Below are 25541 nucleotides of genomic sequence, written 5' to 3' on the forward strand. Positions count from 1 at the left end.
TTATAAAATTTCTCAATCGATATTAAGACAATATATTGTATGCTTATTAAACTTTTACAGAATAAATAATTTGTATATTTATTAACTTATTAACTAATTAATATTTATTATTATGATTAATAATGAAATGGTGAGTTTTAAAAATTTTAAATAAATGATATTATATTGTTCACTTCAAATATCTACAGAAATCTTCTACAGAAATTTATCATTTTTTTCATTAATTATACAATGGCAAAAAAAAATAGATCGGTAATTTTCAGAAAATATAAAATCCTTTCCAGACAATTGAATTAATATATATAATAAATAATTAAATCATCATTCCATGATCCGGAAACACTGTTGTTCCATATAAAATTAAAAATTGTAACTATTTGTATTTTGTAATTATTGAATACTATCTGCATACTATAATAAGTTGGAATTGACAGCGCATCTTAATTTAATTTATTCCAATCTTCCAAATTTTAATTTATTCCATAATATTTTAAATATATATCTATCTAATAATGACAAAAAATTTAATCATAACTGTTTTTATATTCTCTTATTGTTTTCATTGCTATTTCTGTATTCTGAGATGTTTTCTATTTTTTGAATATTATTGCTATTTTATATCTTTTGTATCTAAGGTATTTTATGAATATTTTAAAAGTTTTATCTGGGTAAATTTTAGAAATAGAACGCTATATTAATTAATAATTATAGAAATAAATTTCTTCAATTAAATTATTAATATAATGTAAGTTAATATTAATGAAGTTATTTAGATCTGATTGGGATCTATTAATCTAATATTTGTTTAATCAATAAATTTAAATTTCCAACGAGAAAGAAAATTATTATAATTTGTAGATTGTTTGATCTTAATTAGAATAAAAAAGTGATCACTATCATAATTTACTGAGAATACTATATACTATACAACTATACTAAAATGGATTGATTATTATCATTTAAAATGATAATATTATATTGAGGAGGATTTTTTCTCTAATTAATTAATCCTTTCCGGATTCTAAAAAATATTATAACTTTTGAAATTGTCAAGGAACACAAAAGAATACGGTAGAATATCAATTATTTTATTTATTTCTGACTTATTAAATTAGTAAATAAGAATATAAATGTAATTATAAGTCTAAGGAAATACGAATTTTAATTACAATTATTTTCATATTAAAAGTAATATTTAATTTTTTTATATTTAAAAAATTTTTAACTAATGCTGTTCTTCCACTAATAATTTAGAAATTTTAATTAGTAATAAAAGAATTATAATTTTTAATTTGTTAATTAAATTGTTAATTAGATTTTAGAATTTTTCTTGTAAACTTATTCATAACAAATGTGAAGATTCATAGATTCTCAAATTCTTACTCGAAGAAAGGATATCGTATATTATGATTCATAAAAATATTTTCTATGTTCGTATGTATAGTTGGAAAAACACTAAAAATAATTCATGAAAAGGATTGAATCAAAGGAGGAGTCAATAATGAGCGTATCATTAATTGATAATTTGAGATGCTTAGATACAAAATTATTGGCTGTATCTTTATTATCAAGATAAATGTAAATTCAACTATTTGAAATTCGAAAGACAAATTGTATAGCATTATGACCGTAAAGACGACTGACGAATTATAATTTCAGTCATGACAAAAACATTTATGTTTGTATCATCAATTATAATAGCTTATTCTTTGTGGCATAAAATTTTGAAAATTGTAAATTTAATTCATTCGATAATTTTTCATTTTTTCAACAATATAGCTTCCATATTTAAACTTTCAGAAGTTGATCAATCTTGTTGATAAATATGCAATGAATATGAAATAATAATTACTTATACAGAATATACCACAATAGAAAAAAAAAAAGATTAAAACAAAACAATCTTTAATCATTAACATGGCGATAATATATTTGACGATTCACGATAAACATATCTGATCAGTATGACTGAGTTAGAGATAATTTTTATATTATCATTATTTTATTACAAATCGAATACATGATGTAAAAAAATTATTTCAATGATGTTGTCGGCCAAGAACTTTTTTAATTCCTTAAATCAATTTTTAATAAAAAATATTATTGATGGAACTCAAATATCACTTATTAAAATATTCGATATATTCAAATTCAAATTCAAAAAAGTTATTTAAATTAAAAAAATTCAAACACGTCTGTTAAAATACTATCTGATAACATGTATTTATAGACAAAAATTATTTAGAATAAATTTTAACCAATATATTTTAACCTTATCAAAATCGAGAAATTAAGAAATCGTTAATATAAATAATTTTTCCATCTTAAAAAATAACGATTATTCAAAGTGAAGTTATTGCTCCATCTTGTATATAATTATTTCTGCCTTAAATTCCATATTCGTTTTTCATTCTACCACGATATCTATCACTAATAATCTAAAAATAAGAATTTTTTTTTTAAACAAGAAACGAACATATATTCAAAAAAGATTGAAGACTTATTAAGTATAAGAATTCAATATTAAAAATCTAATTCAAATGTATAAAAATTTAATTTTTTTATCAATAAACATAATATGTAGTGAATATCATAAATTTATATAAATTTTCATTTACCACAGAACTAAAATAATAGTCAAGTAAAAATTTTTAATATCATTAATTTCGATTTTATATAAATAATTATTATATATAATTAGACTTAAAAAAATTAATTAAATATGCGAAAATTTTATTATTTCATATTATTGAGAATTTTTTTTATATAAATGAGATTTTTCTCCTCAGAAGCTTATGTGAAATATAATCTTTGCTAATTTCTGATCATACATCCTAATTTTTAATATTTTTTTAGACTAATGCGAATTATCCAAATTTTAGATATATAATCAATATAAAGTATTTTTTGTTTATTGTTTAGAAAAAGTAAGTAAAGTAAAAAAGAAAAAGTATAGAAAAAAATCAACTATAATTAATATATTTTTTCAAATTCAATTTTGAAACAAATTTGATTCATTTATGTGAAAAATGGATGCGAAATATACGTATAAAAAACAATAAAGAATAAATGAATAAAAAGGATTGATTTTTGCTATATCTACAAAATTATTCGACAAAAACTAATCTTTTTTCAATATTTTTGTCAACTATATCGTATCATCCTTCGCCAATAAAATCAATTTGATTTTTATTTTGATTGATTTGTTAAATTTAATTTACCATAATAAAATCTTTGTCAAAATATACCATTCTGAAGTTATTCCATTTTTTATTTACTGAGAAAAAAGAAATTTACAAATATTCTGGTTTATTTTCTTGAAGTAGAAGACTAATTTCTTACTAAGTTCTTACTTACAGTTCTTTAAAAATCAAGATAAACTTTTCAATAAATTTTTATTTATATACATTAAAAATGAAATAACTTCAAAACAATATATATATTTCTAAATAAAAAATATGAATACATATGAATGACTTATCTCTGTGCCCTGTAAGTATTTATTGCAACTTGTCTGTGATAATTAAAAGGCTGAATTTATTGCATGAGCTCTGACAGTGTGTCATCACTGCTTTTTTCAGTTTCACGAATCATCAACATCGCAAACGGAGCACAGTTGAAAAATTGCTGAGGGCGATTATATATATTGAATGCTCTGGTACTTATCAGAAGGGTCTACACAAATATATACAATATTGCACGTATTAGTCGTGCTCAAAGAAAAGACAGTATAAAGAGAGATTATTGTTTGGCCCGCCAGATTATCCAGAGGCGTCGTTTATCTCGATTAAAAAGGTCACAGTTGCAGCGTAATCAACTTGCTATACACTATCAATCGAAGAATCACATAATACCGGTATTATGCCGTTGATTTTGGCATTCGAATCACTTAAATGCTTTAATAACACTCTTCTATTCGTTGACGATTAACTTGCTTGTGTTCGCACTCTGTTTCGTGTATCTATTAAATGCACTTATTGCACTTGATTTTAAATTGAATATATTGTATTTAAATTTTATCTTAAATGTATATATTATGCATATTTAAAAATCATAAAAATATTCTTTCGAAATTTTAAAATGATATTCTACTGAAATTACCATACAAACATGCGTTAAAAAAGGACTAAAATGTGTTCACAGTTTTCAGTACATTGAAGTTTAAAAAATTAAATGAATTAAAAAATTCCAATTATTGATAATATTATTAATATTTAAATTAAAATTAGATAATATCCTGCAATCGTATATTGATCATATACTATGCAATATATATATATCATAACTTCGAATGAATTATCTACATTGTGAAAGAAATGATAACAAGTTATGAATAAAAAAAAGTATATACATATTGTGATTAATTCCAATGAACTGAAAACGTAAACTAAAAAATTATTTTATATAAAGTTAAATTCATTCCCAATGTATTCCCAAATAAAAAAGAAAATCTATTCATCTAGGTTTCATCATCTCAATTTTTCGATTCAGGATCAAAGAAAAATTCATAGAATAATTTTTCTTGTAGATATTTATTTTTTTTTTTTTTAACCATCATAAAATTCGGCTTATTATTTCTTATTGATCATTTCCAACAAATATTTATCAAAAAAAAATTGAAATGTGTGTATATATACATGTTTGTACTAACAAATAAATTAGTTTGCATAATATAGTGTATTAGTTATCCGGCGCGGATGATTGCAGAGCATAAGATCTCGTGCGCAATTTATCAGCGACCAGGAAAGCATCGTCACTCGTAACATCACGAAAAAGGAGACTACGGAAAACAATTATTATGGAGGATTACGAGGTGGCAAGCCATTTACAACCAATAACAGTCTAGCCTCGGCAACAAGAATAATAAATCATCATTTATTTGGCTCTAACATTGGACCCAGACATTACACAGGTAAGTAATATAATGATATACTTTATATATCACTATAAAATGATGTGTGTAATATATAATTTATAATGATTACTATGATACTTTCGCTATATTGATTTGTCTTGATAAATCAGCAAGTATCAATTGTTTTTTCAAAAAAATATTTTTCTTGTTTTTTTTATTAAATGTATTGGGAGTAATCTAATAATTAATATTTTATTATCAACAACAACAAAATTTAATTATTGGAAGAAAAAATAATAATTTGTGTAGAGATATACGAATAAAATAATTACATAATATATATATAAAACAATTTATACTTTATTTTAATTTTAAATTTTTATTAGTATTTATTTTATTATGTATTTAATTTAAAAAAATTTTAAATTATTACATTCAAACAATTGAAAATTACTTTAAAAAAATTTATATACTTTATTAATATAATTTATTAATAAAAAACTAAGCAATTTAATATTTGTACTTGAAATTATATAAATATTAATTATATAATTATATAAATATATATCATGTATACGTATATTTTATTTCTTAACAATTAATTTCTAATTATTTTAATAAATTCAAATACCTAATCCTTATAATTTTTTTAATATTTTATAAATTAAATTTATAATTTTAAATTAATTTAAATAAATATTCGAAATAAAGTTCTTTTGTTTTAAACTTTTAATCTTTTAATTTGAAATAAATGTATATTATATGTAATATTTTTATCAAACAGAAAAATATGTCATCTTTGTTTGATTTATGTTAAAAAAACATTGTATCCAAATTATATATTATTCTTATATGTATATCTAGGAATTATTTTATATTTAATATAAAAAAAAAATAATAATATTCAAAAAGTAATTATACTTAATATAATAAAAAATAATTGCACTAATAAATCATTTAAATTATTTCTTTTTAATTTATTATTTTAATATTTTAAATAAAACAATAAATAATATACATTGTATATATAAATTATAAACTATAAAATCAAATTATTATATGATTTATATCATTATAATGAATTTTAAAAAAATTCTTTTCATTATTATTTTTTATATTTTTCATATATTATAATATTAAAAAATATTTCAGAAATAATTTCAAAACATTTATGAATAAAACAAAAAATTATTTATTCGATATTTAATTAATTAAATAATTTCAAGAAAAATCAAATTTTTATTCAAATATAAATAAGAAATAATATACATATTATTTAACTTCCTAGAATCAATAAAAGATATAATAATTATAATTTTAATAATAATTATTAATTTTTAAATTTTAAATTAAATTAAAAAATTACAACAAATTTCGATTCTTTTCTTTCATTAAATAAATAAAATTACAGACGGTTAAATAATTATTTTCCAAATATTTTATTTAAATAATGTTTAATATCTTAATTATTTAATGTAATATTTAAATATAATTTAATTAATTATTTAATGTAATTATTTAATTTAATGTAATATTTAAATATAATTAATAAATTTAAAATTTATTTTTAAAAAAATATTATTTTATTTTATTAATTATATACTTTTTAATATATATAAATATGTCCCTATTAAACATATCATTTATATATCTATGTAATATTATATATCTCGTAATATGTTCAATGATTGAGTCATATTATATACATTTGAGTCATATCTATCTATCAATTTATTCTTTTATCGATTTTCTTTATATTCTGGGTCAACGCAATACTTGGAAGTGTCTACTGTATATGCAGGTCATCGAAGGCAAATTTCAGGAACGAACACTGAGAGCAAACTTTCCCTGTCCGTTGATTCGATAGATAGCGAGGGTGTGCCTTTCATAGATAGGCACCGAATATCCAAATCAATTCTGAAGAAATCTGAAAGCAGCAATAATTACTATAACAACATCGGGGATTCAGATACAGAGAAACTTATCACAGATAATGTTTCGACCATAAGTATGTGTGATAATGAAACGAACACCTGTGATGTTTTCACCAATATAAATGGGACAAGGATGAAACAATCTGTTTCCTCATTACTCTCCAAGATGGAAAGCGAAGAAAAGAATTGTGTTTCAAAGATAAAAAGATCGATATTCGACGAGGTTCTCGAAGGTAGTTAACTAATTTTTTTGTAGTTTTGTGTTATTGAAATAAATACTAAGAAATCAATTACAAGAAATTGTTTTATAAGTTTATTTGTCTATTATAAGTTTTATATCTTTTTATTGTTTAAGAGAATATTATAGTTAGTCACTTGAAAAAAATCTATTAACAAAATTAATTGTTTAATTATATTATTTAATATCAGACTTGAATATTTCAAAATAGTTTAAAATAATATTATTGTAAAATTATTTTTTAAGATTATTTAAAATAATATTTTGTTATAATTAAATTAATTTATTTGGCATAATAGTTGATAATATTTTGTATCTAATTGATTTAAGATAAACCATATATATATAAATTTTAAATTAATTTTTATAATTTCGATATTTCAAGTTCTATTATTGTGCAAAAATTTATCAAAAAATATCGGTATCATAGTTTTGAATATATTCTTTTTTAAAATTCTATTTTCATTTACTGTTGAAATAAAAAAAAACTGAACATCTTTAAGTGCATATAATACTATGTATCTAAATTAGGTTCAAATATTTTTTTTTATAATTCTAACAAGTTGAGAAAATATTAAAGATATACATTTTTAAGATCTAAATTTCTAATTTTTAATTTGCACTAGATTTATTAAAATTTAAATTTACATAGTTTTTATATTTGTATACATAGTAAACTATTTAAAAATACTTAGATAATATTCAGAAAATATATTCGCTCTTTTTTAATACATAAGTACTTAAATTGAATATAATATTATAAAAAAATAATATTCTACTATTCTACAATTTCCATAAAATATATATTTTAATAATTGTCAAGTTCAATTTAATTTAGGAATAATTTTATCATGCTTATTCGCTCAATTGATTTTTTTTTCGATAAAAGTTTAGTGATTGATAACTGATTGATAAATTTTTATAGTGATTAATTTATTATAAATATCCAAATTTTTGAAAAAATTCAAAAGCAAAATATTTTAAATTTCATTACTAAAATAAAAAAGGTAGTTAAGAAAAGTCAAATCCTTCATAGAATAAATTTTTTATTTCTACATATGTACATGTGTGCGTGTGCGTATGCCTGTCGTGCGTGTCGTGTACCTGTGCGTGTCGTGTGCATGCGTCTGTGCGTGTCGTGTGCCTGTGTAAAAATTACCCGATTTAACATTGTTTGCATAATGCTTTTTCTTTTAAAAATTCTGAGTATTAAATCGGAGTTTCACTGTATCATTATTTAATTTAAGATTAATTTAACTTATAATAGATATTATGAAAAATCTATTAATTATTAAGTGAATTTCGTTAGCAATCAAAATTTTTATAATAAATATATTATCTTGTAATTAATCTTTTCAAAAAATTGATTATTTAAGTTGATTATTTATCATTTGTTTAATAATTTTTGTATTTAAATATTTAAATATTTTATATTCATATATATAAATTAAATATTTATATATTTGGTAACTTTAATATTTTAATAATTAATTATTTCTAGTACTCTTTTTCATAAAATTGTATACATTCCAAAAATTATTATATACAATATACATATATAATATAATCATAATTTCTAAATATTTTTCTAAATTTTGAAAAATCATAAATCTTCTAATAAAAATGTATTCCTAAAAATTTTAATATATAAGTTTATATAATATATAATTATATATATACAAAATGATTTTATTTATATTTCCTATATTTTTAAATTCATTTTGAAATAAAAAATTTTATGCCATTTTTAAATCTATTTATCACTTATTATTTTTTAAAAATATACACTTATCATCGTTTTAGTTAATTTCAATAATTTAATTTTTAATAAATTTTTAGAAGAGAAACACACGCAAGATGAAGTAATGACAGAGAATAAAAACAAAGAGGAACGAAAGAAATCGAAAGTAAGGATGGAGGAATCTTCGAAGGATAATCAAACAATGATGATATGTTCATTACGAGCCCATAAAGCAAAAAAATTAAACATCGAGGATAAACGAAAGATCAAGATGAGTAGCCATAATTGCAAAGGCACCGACACGAATTGTCTTCCTCAAGAACATCATTTCCCGTCATAGCGTAATATTCTTTTAGCATAGTATCTTTGTTCTATATCGCATATACATATAGATACAAAACATTCTGCGATCATATCTTATTATTTGTTTTTTTAGAAATACCATTAACTTCTGAAACGCTTTCCGATCATATGTTAATATCTCTTTTTTTAGAAATGCCATTAACTTCTATATAATTAAACTATATATTTACATTTCAGATATAATGATATATTGTTGATACACCAATTTGATCTGTCATGTAAATATAATACGATAATTTTTTAAAAAATGATATACGTTCGATAATATTAAAATAAAGATTGATTAATGCACAAAAAAATACATATTTTCGAAAAAAAAATAGAAAGAAATTATAAAGAATGCATACGCTTGAAAGAATTACAAATATAATTACAAAAATAGTGTTCTAAAAAAAAAATTGAGATATAATATTAAGAAAAATATAAAATAATACATATATAAAAATAAAATAAAAACAAATGTTAAAAAATGTTAACAAATGTTAATCAAAGTTTTAAAAAAACAGATTCAAAAATAATACAAATAATAATAATTTTAATAATAATAGAAATTAACAATAATAATAATGATAGCAAATACAATAACAAATTTTTAGGCAATATGCTTTTTCCTGTTCGCTGAAAAAAAAAGAATTTCATGAGATATATTCTAATCTAAATAATCATATGACTATATATGTTATTTCTTCCTTTCGCCTAATTTCATTAAATTAGAAGCTTTGCGTGTCACGCGAATATTATATGCATTAAATGGCATAATGAAAACACGCGATCTATCATTAAACTATAAATAATCAAGAAATCTATCGTTTTTTTAAAACGAACTTTCGAATAAATTTTACTAATGTATTGTTCGAAATTATACAAGTGTTCGTTCGTCTGCTGAGTGTCTTATGTACAATTAGATATAATAATATTGTTGTAAGGAGATATTAGATACACGAAATGATATATGCCTCATTGAAATCAAAATATATATAAATACTTGAAAAAGTATGGGAACGTAGATTATGAAAAAACTCGATGATAACTGCCCTTTTCAAAGTTCCGATTCTTTTCATTTTTGTTCTATTTAATTAATTTTTTAAAAAACGAATAAATAAAAATAAGAATAATACAAATAATATCATTCTTATTTATTCAAATATTTTAAATAAATTTTAAATAAATGAATTCAAGACATGTTGTATTTATATAGATATGTATAAATTAAAATTATTATTATATAAATTAAAAACATTTACGGGTTGTTCTATCGATTCTATTGTATTATATTCTAGACAACAATATATAATAGTATATAAATGAATTTAAATTTTATCAAATAAAAAATAAAGTTGCAAAATTATTTCTTATTAATATTAATATTTTATTATATAATATTTTTATTATATAATATTAATATTTTTTATTATATAATATTTAAATTTTATATAATTATAAAAAATATAACTTGAATAATATCATGAAAAATAATATGCAAAATAGAATTATTAGAATCCCGTAATAAATTATTTATATTAAAATTGATGTAAAAGTCGTTTCTTTTTCATTTAATTTTAGATATAAAATTTCTTCACTTTCGAAGAATTATATTTACCTAATTATCTTTTTTCATATTATTTTATATAATCAGCAAATTCGCAGTGAAACCAAAAGTGCTTATATGCATGACTATAAATTTAGTTCGATTGTTTTTAAAAGTTAAAAAAAAGTGTACTTCTCGAATGTTATAGATATTAAATTAAAAAATGATAAAACGTGTTAATATGCTCATATAGCCAAAGCGCAAGTATCGTCTGTGTTATATCCAGGTACCGATGTTAGCTGCGGTCATGTTTTCCATAAAACTTTTACACAACCGTGTTAAATACGGCGAAATAATTGTTAATTTGTTATTTCTGCCGAAAGAAAAAAAAATTATATATATAGAAAGATTTAACGCGCAAATATAATTGCAATGCGTGCTCAAAAAATTCGATCATCTCTTTTTTCCTTAAATGATGATCGTTTTTTTTTTATTTTAATTGAAAGAAACACATAAAAGATCTGTCTGTAATTTAAATCTTGCTGTAATTTGTCAAACAAAACAAGGATGTTTTCTCGTACATTTTTAGACAAGTCGTCAATAAAATACATATCTCTAGTGGCATTTCTATTCATTGTTATCATAGATATAGGAAAATAAATAATTATTACAGTTGCAAATTAATGAAGAAAAAAAAGATTAATATTTCCCATAGATGTGTCTACTTAGAGATTTTTGTTATGCTAGTGATTCGAAATTCATGCTTCGAATATTTTTTATTATGCTTTTAATTAATATTAAATGTATTTTTCAATATAAAAGTTTTTTTAAAAAATAATATACAATTTTGATTGTAATTTTTTTTATATCAAATATGAATATATTTATTATTTATGAGAATGTTATTAGTTTTAAAATTTTTTCATTTTTTTAAAAGTTATCAATGTCTTTTTTTATACTTGTTATTTAAAGTTAGATCTCGATATCTTATAATTGCTTAAAGTTTTTGAATCTTACTTTGAAAAACTTTTGAAATCACTGTCTTCTATGAATTAATATAGTTGGAAGTAGAAAGATATATGGAAAAATGATTTATTATTTATTATTTTAATTATGTCTTAGAAGAATTAGTGACGATATAGATAGTACAAAAAAAGCTATATCATAGAAAGGCATCAAATAAATTTTAGATTACTAATATTTAAGATATTTAAGATATTAAAAAAAAAAACTTAAATCACTGCGCAGTAAATCTTGAGTATACATATATAAAAACAATATAGAAAAAGACATTTTTTTCACTAATTTTATGTTTCAAATATTTCTGTATTTCATATTGATCTTAATTTAATGGAATAAGTCTGATGTTAGAGGCGTAACGTTTTGATAATTGATATACATAAAGTATATAAAACTGAACAATGCAAAATAGCTTTTTATCTATTTTTTGATATTTTATGAAATAATCGACAAATTATATAAAAATCCAATTAATACAGAAATTTAAGAATCTTTTTATATCGATAACAATTTTCGCCTCAAAATATAATTCGATACAAATGTTCGAAATTAAAATGTTTATTTGATTAAAAAAAAAAACTAAAAATATTAATTATATAATGTACAATATATAATTATACAGTGAAATTCTCAATTATGTAGTTATATATAATAAACTGTAGTTATATAATGTAGTTATATAATGTAGTTATATAAAAGATTTTTTATTATAATATCGATCTATTACAAACATAAATTAATCTGATTTATTCTGTTGTCCACATAAATTTTTTTTATTTTCGAACCTCTAAGGCTTAGAGTTGTAACTATAATATGTAACAAATGAATAAAGTTATAATTTACCAATTTTGATTCTTTATTGTAGCATTTTTTATTAATCATATATCATTATCTATCACACATACATATATATCTTTATACATTAATAATATGAAGACATTAATAATATGTAATATTGGATGCAAGCTCGTTAATTGCATGTATATGTGTCGAATAATCTTTCGACTGAGATAAATGTTGTGTATATAAAATGTTAGTGCTTGTAACAATAAGATTGTATTATAATTGCAGTACGTCTATATGAAATCTGGATCTTTCACATTTCTAACAATAAATAATCGTTTGCGATGATCAAAACATAATGCATAGTATAAAGAAAACTATCTATTTGTCCTATCTGACATGTTTACCACAAGATGTTAATTAGATTTCTCTTGTTTTATTTTTTGATAAAGATTCGTATTCGGAATCTCTTCGGAATTCTTTTTATAATCCAATAAAAATAAAATCGATTTTCTGATGGGACATAATAATATATAATAATAACTATATAGATAATAAAATTGCAGTTAGTATTCTGACTTATACTCTCAAGTTAGAGGAAAATTCTTAAAATTGAGTTGGTTAACATTAGGATTATATCGCGCTCTAGCCAGGCTATCTCAAAAATATATAATTAATAAGTATCAACTAATGAAAAACAATGTCTTACCAAGCAACATCATTCTAGTCTCTTTATTTAAACTTAGTAGGAAGCCGGTAATTGATAATAATGGAAAAAAGTTTCCGTGCAAGAAACTTCTTCAAATAAGCAAATCATAAATATCGCAAGCATATATTGCTCGCAATTAATGTATATATTGATTTAATTAATATATGTTTGAATTTCAATTTATAAATAAAAAATCAAATTTTTTTCATCTAAATTATTTATCATTTAAAAAAATTATTAAATGTTTTTTTAAATTTTCTATTATTAAAATAATTTAATATAATTTATTTAAATAAAATAATTTGTTGAATATCCTTTGTTATATAATTTTCATATAAAATCTTTTTTACAATATAGTAATAATATTACAGTTGTATAATAATATATCATATAAAACAACAAAATGTACAATACAACAACAATAATATAAAAATAAAAATAAAAAGATAAAATAAAAGTGAAAGAAAAAATTATAAAAAAAATCGCTGACTGTTTTTTTAAAAATATTTATTCCTCATATATATATATAATATAAGTTTAATATAAGTTTTAGAAAGAGTTTTAGAAAAATAGTATATATTATATAAAGTTTAATAAATTTAGAAAAACAATATATTAATATAATATATATAATATAAAACATTATAAGATATATTTTAACTATGCAATGACTAAAATGAAAAAAAAATTAACGATCATATTGATTCGCCAATTAGTGTTCACACATATCGTAAGGTATGAATATTAAATTAAACTATTTTAGTTTATTATTTTTATTTTCTTTTGCGAAAAAATATATAGTAAAATATATAGTAAATATTTATATAATATTTATGTACATTGTATATGTAAATTACATTGAGGAAAATTATGGAAGTACATAATGCCAGAAAATTGCTTTATTATTTTCATTATACAAGGACTGCATATTTTTAATGGAATGGAAATAAAATAGTCGAACAAAAACCGAACACAATCCTATTTTTTGTTTTCGGAAGTTTCAATTAAAATTTAACTCGAAGCCGGTGGTGTATTTACTGTCTCAGTTGTAGTGCTTGTCGAATCAGATATTGGTTTTTCTTGTAATTCTAGCCATGGTAATCGTTTCTGTAGTTCTAATCTATTTAAATAATTACATATATTTTATCTCATCTTTTTCATTAATTAGAAATTTCTAGAAATTTATTTTTATACATAATACAATAATAAATGAAATATCAAAATTTTGAATTATAATCAAAATTTAATCATTAAATTCTATCAAAAATATTAAAAAAATATGAAAAAATTTTTAAATAAAAAAATATATCAAAAATAATACTTATTAAAAGATATACATATATTATATCATATATCTTATTATATCTTATATATAATAATATAAAATATATAATATAAGATAATAATATAAAATATAATATATACATTATTATAATTTTATTTGAAAAAAATTATAAAAATTATAATAGAAATAAATTAGAAATAATTTTAACTTCTTAATATAATATATTCTTAACATGTTCAAAAGCTTTTTATAATTGATTATATAAATTTACCTGTATTTAGGATGACTTATAGCATATACATATGGATCCAAACAAGCAACAGCTTTACATGTACATGCAGGTATCATTGTAACACCAGGTGTTAAAAGTGCTTTATTACCAAATGCACCAATCATTGACATCACACCATATGGAGTCCATGAGACAACATATAAGAAGCAAATTGTGATGGCAGCCTTTGAATATAAAAACATTAATGTCAAAAAAATATAATTAGTAGTAATAATAGTTATAGTTCTTTGAAAATAGCTAAATAAGTACATTATTATATAAATAATAATATAATATATAAAATATATAATAAATAATAATAATATATATTTTATTTTAAACAAGAAGATTGACAGCAATAGACAAAAGTAAATAAAAAAATAAAAAAAGACTTTATGTAAGTACAAGATTGATTGTCTTCTATTTAATAAATAGAATAATCTAATTATAATAAATTATTTATATATTTAATATTGATATTAATATTATATTATAAATCAATTATATCATTATGATATGAAATAATTACATTATATAATTCATATAATATTCGAATTTCGTTTCCATTATTTATAAAAATACTGTACTAAAAATTTGAAACAAAAAGCTATTTAAAAACATTGTTTTATTAAATTATCACAGTAATGATATTCAATTAATATTAATATTAATAAAATTGTTACAAGAATTATAATTGATAAAATCAAAGAAAAAATAATTATAATTTGACCATAAGCATAATAATAAATACCTTTGCTATACGAATTTCAGCACTTTGAGAACTTGTATTCGCATTACTTCGTAAACTGTCGACGTTCATCTTCTTTGCCTGTTCTCGGAGTGCTTTCTCATGATTTACGACATGACTGACAATTTGACTATAGTAATAGATTATAAGTATCATTGGAATGCAATAGGAGAAAGTAAATATGGTAGCAACAAAAATTCGTATTTCATTAGTATCAGTCAGATAATCGAAAGAACAACTGGTAAGAAAGCCTTCTGGTACAAAACGTCCCCATACTCCCATCACAGGCATTAGTGCCCATGGTATGGTATATGTCCAGATTAATACGATAAACAAAATTACTTGTCCACGCGATAATTTGCCATCCAATGGTCTTGCTATTGTACTGGAATAGAATATATTACTTACTTTATAAATGAAGACAAGGTTTTATGAAAATCATAGAATGAAGATTATAGAAAATCTTTTCAATTATATTGAAAATACAATAGATAAAATCTATTCTTATTTATTATTGAATTAAAATATTGTAAAGTTAAATTTGACAATAAGATTGTCGTAAAAATATTATTATATAATATTATTATAATATATTTTATAAATTAGCCAATTTTAAATTTTTCTTTTTTTCTTATGTAAAATCAAATTTTTATAAGAATTAAAAAAATTTGAAATTAATTATCTTATATCTTATAACATATTTATATCTCATATATATAACATCTTGAAATATTTATAATAACATAGTATTTAATAACATTTTGAAATAAGTGTGATTAATTTTTAGAATATAGAATTAAATTATTTCGATAAATTTATTTGTTTACAATTTTTCTTATTTAAAAATAAAATAAAATTTCATACCTGTATCTATCGTATGCTATAGCTGCATTTGTCATCGCAGCAGCGATTCCAGTTAAAGAACCAATGACTGCAAATATTTGACATCCTAAGTTTCCCAAAGCAAAACCAGTATTAAAGGAATTGTATATAAAAATAGGTGTCTTGATCATCATAAAGAAGTCGCAAATTGCCAGATTCACAACAAACATATTTGAAGGTGTCCTTAATGATTTAGCACTTGGATTGGAAAAATAAAAAAAAAATAAGTATGATAAAAATTAATTTAATTTAATTAATAATAATAAAAATAATATAAAATTTCAATATATTATACTATATTAACAATAAAAAGAAATATATACAGCAAAATTATAATTAAAGTAATAAATCTTTTAATAAAAAAAATAACTTACGCGCAAAAGATCCATATTACTAAACCATTTCCGAGTAAAGCAAGAAAAGTAAAAAGAATATATAAAAGGGCCAATAAATAATGAAGGGAGGGGTTCGGCTCGGGATAGACTAGCCAATGTTCCGGTATATGAACTAATTCTTCAGCGGGAACATTCCATCCCAGCAAACGTGGTGGTCCTGCAGGTAAATATCTCGCTTCCCAATGAATACTGTCGTTGGACATCTCGATCACTTCGTTTGCCAGCCCCTCTTCTTAATACAGTTGGCTGTTTTATACCATTCCTTCTACCACCTTGAATCAACGAAACCTTAATCCACTAGCTTTGTTGGCTTCGTATGAGGATCAGCCGGGGATCATCCTCTAGTTGCTCTAGGTCAGCAAGAACGTGCGTCAACGTCATAAAAGTTAATCACGATAATCATAAATCAGAATTTTTTTCAGAATCATAGAAATTTTGATTTAATTAAAAATAAATGTTCCTTCGAACTTGACATATTATTTATTTCATCTTATTTTTTAATTCATTAAAACATTCGCCAATAAATAAATAAAAGTATAAAAACACTTATTTAAATATAATATATTTATTTTTATAATTAAAGTTTTATAATTAAAAATTATTTTTATTATTTTCTATAGATTTGTATGCTGTATTTAAATATATTTTTATCAGACATATAAAGATTATTGTCAAATAATTTCTAAATTAATTTACTTACAATTTTTATTAATATTAATACTTTAATGTTTTTAAAAACATTTTCTCGCACCAGTTAAATAATCATCAAATGTTAAATATATAATTTAAAATTAAAGAAATATTAAATAAATACATATATAAGATATTATTATATTCATGAAATATCTTTCAAAAATCAATTCTAAAAATCAAAACAAGTATAAAAATTAATATACAAAAATATGAGTTATAATTTAATATTAAATTATAAGTAATTGAAATTTGCATTAAATGAAAAGAGATTCAAATAAAATAAGACTCTGTCTCTGTTATACTCTGTTATACTCTGTCATTTAAAAAAAATGCAAACTTAAATTGCTATTTAATAATTAAAATTTTTTTTGTTCTCAATTTTATTTTGTCCTCTCTGTAATAATCGACTCTCCAAAAATATTCCACAAACATATTAGCTCTATAATAAAGTATATTTAATAAAAAAAAAAACATTTTATATTAAAATAAAAAATAAAGAAAATAAAATATAATAATATATATACATATATGTGTGTGTATATATATAATACTTTTACTTGATTTTAATAGCTACATTCTGCCTTGTCTCTCTGTAGATTCATCAGTTAAAGTATATGCAGGAAAATATAATGATGAATCATTAGGATCCCGTAATCGTGGATTCGGTATTGTTGTTGATTTTGTTCCTAAACTTGTATATCCTTTATCATATAATGGACAATAAGGTACATTATGTTTCAATAAAAATTTCCATATTTGATCATATGACCAATTTAAAATAGGATTTACACGAATTAAGTTTGGCCAATTTGGATCAGTTGGAGTAAAGGCTTCTAAATTTTCTGAACCAGGATCACCTTTTCTCATTCCCATAAGACTTGCTTTTATATTTGTCCTTTCATTTAATAATGAACATAATGCTAATCGCATAGGACCTTTTTTTTTTATTAGTTCTAATTTATAATATTGAATAGCTTTTTCCACAAATGAATCCACCTTTAATACACATATAAGTAAAATTCTTCAATTAAATGTCTATAAAAATAAAAATGAAATATTTTGTTATATAGAACGAAGCATTTAAAACAAGTTGTTGAATAATCGCTCACAATAGAAAAAAAAAATGTTAGACTAAATTTTCTTGGTTTTAAAAAACATATAATTTAATGACAATAAATTTTTTATAGATGAAAGCATCTTGAAACATTCAGAATAAATAACCATATTATACCATTTAAAAATATATTAAATATCTTCGTATTTCATACTTCCATTTACAAAAAAATTGTTAAAACAAAATATTTCTTAAATATATTTCTAGAACAAAATAAGTTTAGTTTAATACTTTTCTTTCTATTATAAAAAGTGAACAAATTATTCAGATGGCTTGTTATAAATATTTCATCCTGAATATGCAAATTATATGAATATGAATAAGTTAGAAATGTAATTTAATAATTTTTAATCTTATTATTTTTAAACTTACTTCTGGAAATGGTTCCGCTATTACATATAAGCATAATAATGAAGAGATATTTTGTAATTTTGTAATACAGGCAGCTAAATGTAAAACTACTGTGCAATCTTTCCCACCATTAAAACTAATAAAAATTTCTTCTGGTTTATACCTTTTAAAAATATATATATTATAAGATAAAATAAATAAATAAATATATATATATGAAATAAATTGTAAAAAATTGTAAATAATATATACCAAAAATAGATATAAGAAATGAATTATAAAAAAATTTTAGATTTATTCTTATATCAAATGAAAATAATTATTAATAATTTCATAACAAAGTAGTATTTTGTTATAAATTTAACATACTTACATTTTATAACATTGTTGCAAAATATCTACTGCACATTTTATATGTACTTCATTTTCAGCATCTTTAAGGACTGTTTCTGCTTGATAATAACTAAATCCATCTTTTAAATTTCGAATTTTTTGAATTGGTAAAGAATATAAAAATTTTGCTTTTGCTTCCAAAACATCCTCTTTCTTTCCTTCTAATGTAATCCTTGTAAAAGTACATTCTGGTATTATTTGTGGATAACTACCAATATTAATTTTATCTTTCCAAAGCTTAACATGTTCATCTAAAATTTGTACTATTGATAACTCATTCAAATTAATATCTATTTGTTCAAAATATAAAGGAATATTTCCTTTTAGTTGAGGTATAATTGTATCAATAGAAAGCTCAAAATATTTTGGTGAACCTGGTAATATATATACATTTTTTACTTTTACTATGGCATATTTTTCTGAAAATTGTTTATAATTAATTTCATATATAATAAAAATTTTTTATTCATATAAATAATATAATGTACTATATTAAAACAGCTTTGAAAATAATTTTTTTTTATTAAACAAAATTTACTCACTTGGTGAATATACATAAATAAGTTCACAAGGTCTTGGCACAATAGTAAGACGTTGAGCTTCTTTTTTGTGATTAGGAAAAAGACTTAAATAGATATCAACTAATTCTTCATGTTGTTCAAGTTTTAATCCCAATCCTTTAGCTATAGCTTCATATGTTACATCATCATGTGTAGGTCCAACACCACCAGATGTAAATACAATAGAATATTCTTTGGAGAAATCAAGTACAGTTTTTGCAATTTCATCCACCTAACATAAAATGCTACATTATATGTAGTGAGAATTTAGGTTTTAATGAGAACATACATAAAAGTATATTTATATCTCAAAAATTTTATATTTTAATAAAATTTTGAAAAATATAAAATAAAATATTATTTTCTTAATAAAATAAATAAAAATTTAATAAAATTTAATATTTATATAATTATATAATTAAAATATAAATATTTTATAATTTTTATACACAATTATAAAAAACAAAGATTTTTTAAGAAAGTAATACACACAATATCAAGAATCACTGTTACTTTCCGAAGTTTAATACCAGAAGCTTGCAATCTTTTTGCCAAGTATGATGTATTTGTATCTATAATTTGTCCACGTAGAATTTCGTCTCCTATTACAATTAAACCAGCAGTATAGACAGTTTCCATCATGAATGGTTTTCCTGTGCAGATTAAAATACATTTATTTTTAGGAATTTTTCATTTAAAATTTATGGAAAAGTAAAGTTATCATTAATCAAACAAGATATTATAAAGCTTTTTGATACATTTATGTCTAGATAAATAAAAAGAGATAATTAGGTGATAAGAAACAAACCCATTAAATTTATGTATTTAATTATATTTATTTGATAAAATATTTGTTTACTAAAAACTTACATAATATATTATTTACAATATTATTTATATATTGTATAAAATAAATGAATATTATATTATTAATTAAATACAAAATATTATAAGTTTCACTAAACTAAGAATATCGATCAAATTTGCATTTTGTCAACTAAAGAAGTTGTTATATCAGTTTGTACTAGTGCTATATTTTGCATCTTTTTTTTTTTATCTTGTTTTGCATTAGTTTTTATTTTTGATTTAGACTTATTTACTTCTCTTCGTAATTCTTGAAACTGTTGATCAATTTGCACTGTTTTATCTGTATTTCTCTTAGTTGTTTTATTTTTTTTCAAGTCCAACTATTAAAATGAAGAAAAATTGCATATATTATTATATTTTATTTATTGTATTTTATTTTATTGTGTTATTACATGTATTATTGAAATCTAAATATATTTATTCATAAAGTATATAAATTCATGTTCATCATTAATATTTAAATATTTTATTTTTATAATTTACATTGTCTTAAAAAATTCACTTACTTTTTTTAAATTAATCATCACTTTTTGCGCTTTTGCCTTTAGTTTAACACTACGAACTGTTGCTACTTTAAACACATTTTTGTTCATTTGTTTCTTTTGTAATTTCTTGTTTTTTCCCATTATTTTCTGTAATATTATTACTTACATATATATCAAAATTATTTTCCATTTTTAATTTCTTCATTGCTGGCTCCTCGCCCATTAATATATTGTTAGTCAATAAAAATGATATACGAATTATTTCTTTATTTAAAGAAACATTTCTGACATAATGTAAATCAATTAAGGAATTAGATGTCAATGTACATCCAAGTTTTTGCTCTACTAATAACTGTCCCAATTTACAAGCATTTTCACCTTTATTTGTTTTTACAAAACAGTATAAATGAATAATTGGTGGTCGATAACAAATTTGTTTAATTTCATTTTCATTAAAAGAATCAAAAAATACATCTAAAAATTCAATTGCAAGTGCTGGCAAATTCATTACTATATGTTCCATACCATTTTGATTAATAGCTCGTCTATTTAAAATATCAGTTTTAAAAATGGTTTTTAAAAAATCTCTACCATCCATATTAAAAGATTGAATATTTTTTTTAACTTTATTAGTGATGATATTTTTTTGTAACCATTTATAAGATTCAGGATTTAAGTCATTTGCAAATACTTTAATTCCTTTAGAAGCAGCAGGAATAGCAAATGGTCCAATTCCAGCAAATACATCATATAAAATATCATTAGGTTTCATAAATGTTATTAAATTTTTATGTTCTGTACTTAAGCGAGGATTCCAATAAACTTGAGAAAAATCTAATTCATATATATAACCATTTTCTTTTACTGTTGCAATGGTATTTTTATCACCTGCAAGGATTTCTATAGTGAAATTTCTAAAAGTTGTATGAATAATATTTACTTTGTTCAAAACAGTTCGAACATTTGGAATTGTATCAAGATAAACTTGACCAATAATAGTTTTGTATGGTAAATGTATATCACGTAGATTTAAATGCACAATATGACCAATTATGCTATATGAAGTTGGAACTTCAATTTCCTTAGGTAAAATAGCTCTTAATATATCGTAAGATTGCCAGTTATCATATTTCAAAATTATTTTTGTTATTCCAAATTGACTGTACATTCTTAGTAATTGCTTTTTTTCATCTTCTACAAAATCTTCAAAACTTTGTATTAACAGTGGATTCAAATATATAATAGTTTCGTTATCCATATTCTGAATTGGTTTAAAATTTTTTATTTTAAACAAATATTTTTTCACTGCAGGTATTATATTTGATAGTTTTATACCATGAAATTTTAAAAATGGTAATTCAACAGTAGTTGTGAATGCAGTGCGATCCAAATATGTCATTCCTCGTACTGATTCCGGAGGAACCAGCAAAGAAGTCATTTTAGTATACAAATGATATTGAGTCCAAAAGTATCGCTTGATTAATGTAGTTAAATAATCACGCACAATCATCTATTATATAAATTATATAATTCCTTAATATGATGCCCTACAAAGAATTTCTAATTATCTCATTTAATTTGATAAATATATATATTATATATTTTTAATATAATCTATTTTACCAAAAATATAATTTAAATATAAATTTAAAACAATATCAATAAAATATAAGCAATAAAGATTTTCAGTACTACATTATATTTTATTTTACATAAAATATCTATATATAAAAATAAATGATTATTTTTATATCAGTTGCTTATGATATAATAATACTTTATTAGTTACTTAACAATAATAAATAATTATTTTATTTATTAAATATGAATCCCTCATTTTACATTGTATTATTTCTTTATATATATATATAAAGAATATAAAGAATATATATATATAATGTGTTATATATATAATACAGCAAAAACATAAACATTTTATTTTTTTTCATAATTAATATAATACGAATAATCAGGATAATAAAATATTTTATGAAAATAATTCTTTCACAATAAAATTCCAATGAATTAAAATTTTATAATTTATTATTACTAAATAAAGTTATTGAAATATATGAAATAAATATAAAAATAAAAAAAATAAAAAATTTAATTACATTAAAAAATTTATATTATTTCTATTGATCAACAATTGTCTATTTTTGAAAATTTATATTATTCTATGGAAAAAATCTTGATAAACTTAAATAATTATAATACATCTAAAGAATAAGTTTGTTTTTGGTTTTTATAACAATTTTATAACAATTTGAAAAATGTAAAAAACAAATTTATTCTTTAAATAAATAAATATATGAATGATAAATAAATATGAAAAACAGATGTAAATTTACCTTTTGTTATTTTTTTTGCAGAACTAATGTACTTTGTAATTAAACAAAAGATATCTCATTGATTAAGTAGGGTTATCAACTACACGTTTTATTTGCATAATACGTGAATCAAGTTATAAGTAAAAATATATGAATGAAAAATATTTTTACATAAACTACACTATTAATAATTTTTTAAATTAATAAAATTCTGATTTCAAATAAAAAATGTATAATAAATAAAATAATGTTTCATTTAATAAGTAAAATAAATAAAAATACATAAGTATTTAATTATTTGCATTGATTACTCTTCAAATATTTCCTTGAAAATTAGATAAAAATAAAAATTATATAAAATTAAAAGAAATATTGATTTGTATATTTGATTTCCATAAATTTTTTTAATAATTCTAAATAATTAAATTCAAATAAATACGTATATTTTATTAATATTATTGTATTTATTAATATTATTTAATATTATTAATATTATGTATATATATATATATATATATATATATTATACATATATATACAAAAACATTTTTTAAATATCAAATTCTTAAATGTAAATCAAATATAATAAATAATAAATATCTTTAAAATTATAAATTTTTAAAATTATAAAATAATAAATATTTTATAAAAATTATAAAATATGAAATTAAATAATTATTTTTGGTGTTTTGATTACATATACAATTGCTCATAAAAACATTAGTTTTCGAACATTAATATATACTTAATTTTAATAATCTATATTATAGAATTTTTTTTATTAATTATAGAAAAATAAATTTAAACTTTTTATCTTTCGAATATTGAATGTATTTTATAAATATGAGCAATTTATTTAACTAATTTGATGTGATAAAATAATATTAAAAATTATATGAAATCAGAATATTTTTTTCGTCATATAAATATTCGAATATTTTAAAAATTTACATTAAATTAATTATAATAGATTTTTCATAAAAATTAAGTATGGATTTTGATATTTTCTATAATATATTTTAAGTAATCTAAAATACTAAAAATTATTTTTATTAACAATATAATCTTTATTTTATTTTTATTTTAAACGAATTTGTTATTTTTTTTTTAATATATATTGTAATATGTATATTATTTTTTATTTATTTGTCCAATTGTTTGTATAACAGTATTCATGCAACTATAATAATATTCGTTAATTTAGTTTGATAATTTAAATATGTAATATATTTTATTATATTTGTAAATTAAAAATATATTTTTCATTGGTTTATCTTGTATATAAACAGCAAATTAATTGATTTTTTATTTGAGCAAATAAATTAACAAATTATCTATATTATAGTTATCTATATATTATATTATAAAATCATATATAATGTACTTTTTCGTGTATAATTCCAAAAAATTCTAAAATAAAAATTTGATTTATTATTTAAATATTAAGAGAAATTGAAGAAAAATGCATTTTTATTTTTGTAAAAATACTTAAAAATTACAAATTTAAGTTATCAAATTAAATTAACGAAGATTATATATCAATATTAATAAACGATTTGAAATAAATAAAAAACAATTCATAGTTTAAAAAAATAACAAATTAAAATATGAAAACTTAATATAAAAAATTGCTATTTTATTTTACAATAAATTTTTAAAATATACGAATATTTTTAACTAGAAATATAATTGTGATTTTATTTAGTTTTTATAATATCAAATTATTTAAAAAATAAAAAATTAAATAAAATGATATTATATTTGTAAAGTATAATAAATTTTTTATCGAAAGAAATAAGTTTAAATTCATTTCTTTTATAAATAATAAAAATATATTGTTACATATACAAACTTACATATGAATATTTATGTGAGCAATTATGAATATAATATATATTTATAAATATATATATATATATATATATATATATATATATTTGAAAAATCAATTCAAACAACAACAAAAGAAAAAACAAACATAAAAGCTAATATACAA

At 20.2% G+C, this 25541-nt stretch overlaps 4 protein-coding genes across 13 annotated transcripts in view; 1 reads left to right on the forward strand and 3 right to left on the reverse strand.

The window, feature by feature from the left end:
* Shab (Shaker cognate b) overlaps window positions 1-12409 on the forward strand; it is a 73361-nt gene extending 60952 nt beyond the window's left edge. For 7 of the 10 annotated variants that reach the window (XM_086915472.1, XM_086915473.1, XM_086915481.1 and 4 more), the window contains 3 exons: window positions 4708-4912; window positions 6639-7022; window positions 8867-12409. In XM_086915472.1, coding sequence (XP_086771598.1) covers window positions 4708-4912; window positions 6639-7022; window positions 8867-9108 — 831 coding nt within the window. In that variant the 3' untranslated portion in view covers window positions 9109-12409. The remainder of the gene's footprint in view (window positions 1-4707; window positions 4913-6638; window positions 7023-8866) is intronic. The other 3 variants (XM_031917827.2, XM_086915479.1, XM_086915477.1) reach the window with 2 other exon arrangements.
* Window positions 12410-14055: 1646 nt separating this feature from the next.
* On the reverse strand, window positions 14056-17102 carry Uvop (ultraviolet-sensitive opsin). The gene is made up of 5 exons (XM_003695669.4): window positions 16732-17102; window positions 16340-16555; window positions 15479-15860; window positions 14728-14912; window positions 14056-14291 (listed from the first exon to the last, which is right to left on the reverse strand). The coding sequence occupies exons 1-5, from the start codon at window positions 16953-16955 to the stop codon at window positions 14183-14185; spliced, it is 1116 nt and encodes a 371-aa protein (XP_003695717.1). The 5' UTR covers window positions 16956-17102; the 3' UTR covers window positions 14056-14182.
* A 199-nt stretch (window positions 17103-17301) lies between these two features.
* LOC100866777 (bifunctional FAD diphosphatase/FAD synthase) lies at window positions 17302-23669 on the reverse strand. The gene is made up of 6 exons (XM_086915483.1): window positions 23567-23669; window positions 20356-20516; window positions 19846-20095; window positions 19284-19722; window positions 18932-19073; window positions 17302-18441 (listed from the first exon to the last, which is right to left on the reverse strand). The coding sequence occupies exons 2-6, from the start codon at window positions 20503-20505 to the stop codon at window positions 18016-18018; spliced, it is 1407 nt and encodes a 468-aa protein (XP_086771609.1). The 5' UTR covers window positions 20506-20516; window positions 23567-23669; the 3' UTR covers window positions 17302-18015.
* LOC105736061 (tRNA (guanine(37)-N(1))-methyltransferase) lies at window positions 20680-23864 on the reverse strand. The gene is made up of 3 exons (XM_086915482.1): window positions 23567-23864; window positions 21237-22762; window positions 20680-21050 (listed from the first exon to the last, which is right to left on the reverse strand). Exon 2 carries the CDS (start codon window positions 22723-22725, stop codon window positions 21304-21306), a length of 1422 nt encoding a protein of 473 aa, XP_086771608.1. The 5' UTR covers window positions 22726-22762; window positions 23567-23864; the 3' UTR covers window positions 20680-21050; window positions 21237-21303.
* Between the last annotated feature and the right edge of the window lie 1677 nt (window positions 23865-25541).

This window comes from Apis florea, unplaced genomic scaffold, assembly GCF_048593485.1.
Source record: "Apis florea isolate Af1SG1 unplaced genomic scaffold, ASM4859348v1 contig_3785_pilon, whole genome shotgun sequence".
NCBI classification, from domain to species: Eukaryota; Metazoa; Arthropoda; class Insecta; order Hymenoptera; family Apidae; genus Apis; species Apis florea.